The 6,000-nt window shown below is 45.0% G+C and overlaps 1 protein-coding gene across 9 annotated transcripts in view; it reads right to left on the bottom strand.

Annotated features, from left to right (window-relative positions):
• The window catches only part of LOC131913179 (GON-4-like protein), a 62,870-nt gene that overhangs the window by 33,233 nt on the left and 23,637 nt on the right, over nt 1-6,000 (bottom strand). For all 9 annotated transcript variants that reach the window (XM_059265631.1, XM_059265636.1, XM_059265637.1 and 6 more), the window contains one exon: nt 4,144-4,336. In XM_059265631.1, the coding sequence (XP_059121614.1) occupies nt 4,144-4,336 (193 nt within the window). The remainder of the gene's footprint in view (nt 1-4,143; nt 4,337-6,000) is intronic.

The raw sequence follows: 6,000 nt of genomic DNA, 5'->3' as shown, positions 1-6,000 counted from the left end.
GGTTGTTTGAATGAGAATCGTCCCATGGGCTCTATATTTGAATGTTTGGTTCCCAGTTGATGCAACTGTTTTGGAGAAAGATTAGGAGCTGTGGCCTCATTGGAGCCAGTGTGTCTATCACTGGGGGTGGGCCTTAAGGTTTCAAAAGCTCACCCCAGGCCCAGTCTCACTGCCTCCAATTTTCAGGTAAGATATAAGCTCTCAGCTACTAACCCTGTGCAATGCCTGCCTGATTACTACCGTTCTCTGCCGTGATGGTCAAGACTCACCATCTACAACTGTAAACAAGCTCCCAATTCAATGCTTTCTTTTGTAAGTTGCCTTGGTCATGGTGTCTCCTCAGAGCAATAGAACAGTAATTAAGACAGCTTGCATGTGGGGCTCAGAGAACAACTTGTAGGAGATGACTCTCGTCTACCACCATGTGAGTCCTAGGGATGGAACTGGGGTTACTGGGCTTGGCAGCAATCACCTCTACACAGAGCCATCTCATTGACCTTTGCTTTTTTTCTTTCTTTTCTTTGAGACAGGGTCATATTAAGTTACCAAGCTAGCCTAGAAGATACTACGCAGCCCTGGATAGCCTCAAGGAAGGTTAAGGTCCTCCTACTTAGCCTCCCAAGGGTACGATACAGGAAGGGGTCGTGAGTTCTCCACCTTCCCTGATTTTTAGTAACACTGTCCCCCAATACTTTGTGGGTATCACTTTCCATAGCTGACTTGTTGTCGTACCTACTTTCTCCTATGAGCCAGGGTCCCTTCTCTCCTCCAAACAACACTCAGTGTCAACAAGCAGAGAAGTCTTCCCCATGACTCACTTCAGTAGTCACACAACCATCAGTGTGCCTCACAGAAACAACACTGCTTTCCTTCTGCTGTTCAAATGTTATGTATTGTGTGTGTGTATTTATGTGTGGGGGTGCCAACACAGCACAGCACACACGTGTCATGATCTGTGGACAGTCTGCAGAAGATGGTTCTCTCCTTTCGCCATGTGTGTTCTGGAGATGAAACTCAGGTGGCCAGGATTACAAGTCCTTTACTCACAAGTCATCCCAATGGCCCCAAACAAACATTTTATAATATAGTGGAAAAACAAAGGAGACAAATTCCCAACAATTAGGAAAGGACTCTATTAGGTCTCCAAGGCAGGCCCCCAAATGGCACTGCTGATGGCAATATTTTAGGGTGATGGTCCAGGTCCCACCTGTGCTGGGTGTTGCTAGGAAACAGAAACCCAAAGCACTTCTCACAGCCTGCAATCAGCCCTGAACGCTCTGACCATGACTGCCAGCACCTCCTCAGTCTGACTGAGCCCCAGGCCGTTCTAGTGGCTGAGCTGCGTTCCCCACCCCTCATAGGCTCCTCTAAACTCAATGAGCTTTTGCACTGGCCTGCTCTATCCTTAGAGGAGGCCCAGCAAGGTTTTTCCATTAAAACTGTTCTCTCTTTCCACAGAGAGTGGCTGTGTTCAGTGGTTTCCTGCTGGGCCTACCTATACCCTGTAAGTGTGACATCTGGAGCTGAGGACGCAGTTCAGCGCTACAGCATCTTCTTAACAAGTACAAAGCCCTGGAGGTTTGATTCCAACTGCATACATACTCACAAGATATTAATTATAGATATTTAAGATGTCCTAGCATGACAAAAAGTGTATACAGACGAAAGGTGAACATATCAGCATTATGTCAATATTCAGTACCTGCATGAGAGAAGTAGTATCACACATATATAATCAGCACCAGTACAAAAGAGTGTCAACATCAGTAACATGCTACTATTGAGAACCTAAAGTGTGGCTCAAACATTAGAAGGAAAAACCCAGATTATTAAATAAATGAATAATAAAGACAAGGGGCTGGAGAGATGGCTCAGTGGTTAAGAACACTGACTGTTCTTCCAGAGGTCCTGAGTTCAATACCCAGCAACCACATGGTGGCTCACAATCATCTGTAATGAGATCTGGTGCCACCTTCTGGTGTGCAGGTGTACACACAGATACATAAAATAAATAAATACATCTTAAAAAAAAGTCTATGCACACTTTTTCTCTGGAGACAGAGTCATTATATGAGTCATGACTTAGGTGACTCTCCAGTGTCACCTTCCTGGTCCCCTGCCTGTGGGGCATGGGGACCAAGTGGACTACTCTTGCCCCCTTCTCTGGCCTCCCTCCACTCAAGTTGCCCAAGCCCTGAAGCTGCTTGTCAGGGATCCCCACTGCCTCCCAGACCCTCTCCTTCTTCCCTTAGCAAGTCCACTGACACCCCTGACCCAAGTCCACTTCCACTGGGGACACCCCAGCCACAAGTGACCTAGTGATCCAGAGCACTGCCAGCTGTCAGACTAGTCCACACTGCCAGTGCACATTTCCTCAAGCACCTAGACCAAGCAGCTAAAGGCACCAGACTGTAGCCGAGAGACAGATGACCGAGATAGGAGCTGGACCCAAATGCCAGCCAAACGGAGGAAATCAACATCTCAACCCTGCTACACGTCAGCTCCTCCTGAACACTGTGAACACCCTCATGAAAGAAGAAAGGTGACTGGAACAGAGAAGGACAGGGCTGGAGAGGTGGCTCAGTGCTTAAGAGCACTGGCTGCTCTGACAGAGGACCTGGGATTGGCTCCCAGTACCCATGCGGTGGCGCACAACCATCTTTCTCATGGTCCAGTTCCAAGGGATCTGACATGACACCCTCTTTTGAAGTCTATGGGTAGTTGGGTCTCTGGGGCCCAAGGCACACAACACACATAGTGCACATACATACATACATACGTATATATACATACATACAGGTAAAATACCTATAGACATAAAATAAAATTTAAAAAGGTTGAAAAAAAATTCAAAAGAGAAACCCACCCAAAAAAATAACTCCAGATGTGCAAATCCCAATAAGGAAATAAAAACAACACACATACATATACACACACACACAAAAAAAAATTGGACATTTTTTTTTCCAAGACAGGGTTTCTCTGTGTGGCTTTGTGCCTGTCCTGGATCTCACTCTGTAGCTAGGCTGGCCTTGAACTCACAAGGATCCGCTTGGCTCTGTCTCCCGAGTGCTGAGATTAAAGGTGTGCACCACCCCAGCCCGGCTAACATTGGAAATTTTAAATGGATTCCATGACTAGAAAGATGGCTCAGCAGATAAGAGCACCGGCTCTTCATGGGCTGAACACCTTTGGTCCTGGAAGGCCTATGCTCAGAGAGAACACGAACATCTTCCCCTGTATCTCCCTTTGCATCTCTTCATCTGCGTGTCTGAAGCTTCCTTCATATTAAACCATAGATGAGATCCTCTGAGTTCTCGTCCAACTCAAACAAATTAATCCAATCCAAGGAGTGGTCACATGCTCAGGTGGAGCATACTGAGGTTTGTGACTGGCACCTAAAGCAGGAGCAGACATGGGAACCGAGCCCTCAAAACTGGTAGGTTGTGATGCCATTTCTAAGTAGACAGTTCTAGAGTTGAATGGAATCAGGAAGCCCAGCTGGTTATCACCACTACAGAATGGTTTACTTGCTCATAGAGAAATCCTCACCTCATCCTGTTGTTTGAAATTGATAACTATTATGGATTTCTATGTGTCTGTATGTGTGTGATGAACATACACACAGGGTCAGAGGTCAATTTATGGGATTCAGCTTCTCCTCCCCCACATGGATTCTGGGGATTGCACTCAGGTCATCAGCTTGGTGGCAGACTCCTTACCCTGCTGAATCTACCCTCTGAAGTCATAGAAATCCTCTGTGTTGATTCTGATGTACAAACAAAGAAAAACAAGAAACTTTCTTCACTGGCACGATTCCTTTTTTGTTTTTATTCTTTGTTCCTTTGATTTTGGGGGGCTAGAAATGGAATGCAGCTGCCTCCTAAATGCTAAGTTCATGTTCTCCACTGAGCTCTACAATCTCTTCCTTGTGTTTGAGACAAGTGTCACTATGTTCCCCAGGCCAGCCTCATGTCTTCCAGCATCTTCCTGTCTCAACCTCCCAACACCTGAAATGACCAGTCTGAGCTCACACCTCTAGCCACAAACCCATTATTAAAGCTTCTATTGTAACACTGTTTCCCCCACACCAAAAGACACAGTAGAACTGAGTGGATGGTAACTGCCAACAGAACCACTCACCCTCGTTCTCCACATCATCATTTAAGAGGCCCCCCAGCCACACCTTCCAGTCCTCATCATCAGCTGTATTCGGGTCATACATATCCGGGGTGATATCTGGAGCCTGAAGTTCAGCTTCTAGTTGGCCCAGAGGAACATCTTTCAGGGGCATCTTAGACCGAGTTCGGAATGCAATGAGACTGTCCTCCATGGGCTGGCCAAAGTACAAAGAAACAGCATTCAGTAGGTGAAATTAATGCTTCCAAATGCACCAGCTCCACCCTCTACAACAGACCGTATTAAAAACCTAGTTCTTCCCTCCAGACAGTGCAGGTTTACTGTCTTCCCAGCTGGGGATGTGGCCACGCCCTTAATTACAGCACTTGGGAGGCAGATGCAGGAAGATCTCTGTGAGTTCAAAGACAGGCTGCTCTACACAGAGAGTTCCAGAACAGCCAGGCCTGTATAGTGAGACCCAGCCTCAATAAACAAAAACAAACAAAAAAACCCACAACAAGGTGGATTTCCTTTCTTCTGAATTCCTTGTGAAAACTTGTAAAGGTACAGTTTTAATTCCTTGTAAGTTCTGGTTGTCTGACTTTTTGGTTTTTTAATTATTAAATATTTGGGGTTCTTGATAGGGGAGAGTATCAACACAGCTCCACACTGCCACAATTCTGCAGTCACAAGTTTCCCGACTTTGAGGAAACCTCAGAGTTCAGCACATCAGGTAATGGGGGAGCTGTGCCTGGGTTAACCACCTCTGGAATCATGGTTTCTCCTGTGCCGGGAAGGATGGTGGTTTGTTTGTTTGTTTGTATTAAGGTTTACTCTTTAGGGACTGGCTAGATGGCCAGTGGTTAAGAGCACTGCCTGCACTTCCAGAGGTCCTAAGTTCAATTCCCAGCAACCACATGGTGGCTCACAACCATCTATAGTAGGATCTGATGCCCTCTTCTCCTGGCATAAAGGTGTACTACAAATAGAGCACTCACATACATAAAATAAATAAAGATTTTAAAAAATAGCATTTATTTTTTATTTTATGAGTTGGTGTGTGTGTGTGTGTGTGTGTGTGTGTGTGTGTGTGTGTGTTACCTGCATATATGTGTGAGCATGACATGTGTGCATTGGCCACAGAAAGGGAGTTGGCTACCCTGGAACTGAAATTACAGATGGTTGTGAACCATCATGTGGGTACTGGGAATCAAACCCAGGCCGTCTGCAAAAACAAGTGCTCTTAACCAAGTGCTCTTAATTGAGCCAACTCTCCAGCCCCAACATTCACACCTTCAAAGAGTATAATTTAGTGGACTTTAATATATTCACAAAACTATAATATAACGAATTCTGCAATAACTTTATTATCCACAAAAGAAATCCCATACTCACAGTAGTCATTTCTTCCGGTCTCTTTCTAATTCATATTGGCTATTAATCTATTTTCCATGTCTATATGTTGTCTATTTACTGGACATTTTATTTATTTTTATTTTTTATTTTTTTAAAATATTTATTTATTATGCATACAGTGTTCTGCCTGCATGTATGCCTGCATTCCAGAAGAGGGCACCAGATTTCATTAAAGATGGTTGTGAGCCACCATGTGGTTGCTGGGAATTGAACTCAGGACCTCTGGAAGAACAGCCAGTGCTCTTAACCTCTGAGCCATCTCTCCAGCCCTACTGGACATTTTATATAAGGGCATCACACAATGTACATTTGGCCTGTTTTCACTGTACATAATGTGTTCAAAGCTCACCAGTGCCTAGAAGTACTTTTTTAGTGACCACTAGCAATGCACCTTATGCACATACCACATTTTGTCTACTCACTTATCAGATACCAGACAAGGAGTTATCTCTATGTGTGTACCAC

The sequence above is a fragment of the Peromyscus eremicus genome, chromosome 6 (assembly GCF_949786415.1).
Source record: "Peromyscus eremicus chromosome 6, PerEre_H2_v1, whole genome shotgun sequence".
NCBI lineage: Eukaryota > Metazoa > Chordata > Mammalia > Rodentia > Cricetidae > Peromyscus > Peromyscus eremicus.
This window is presented reverse-complemented; position numbering and strand designations above follow the sequence as displayed.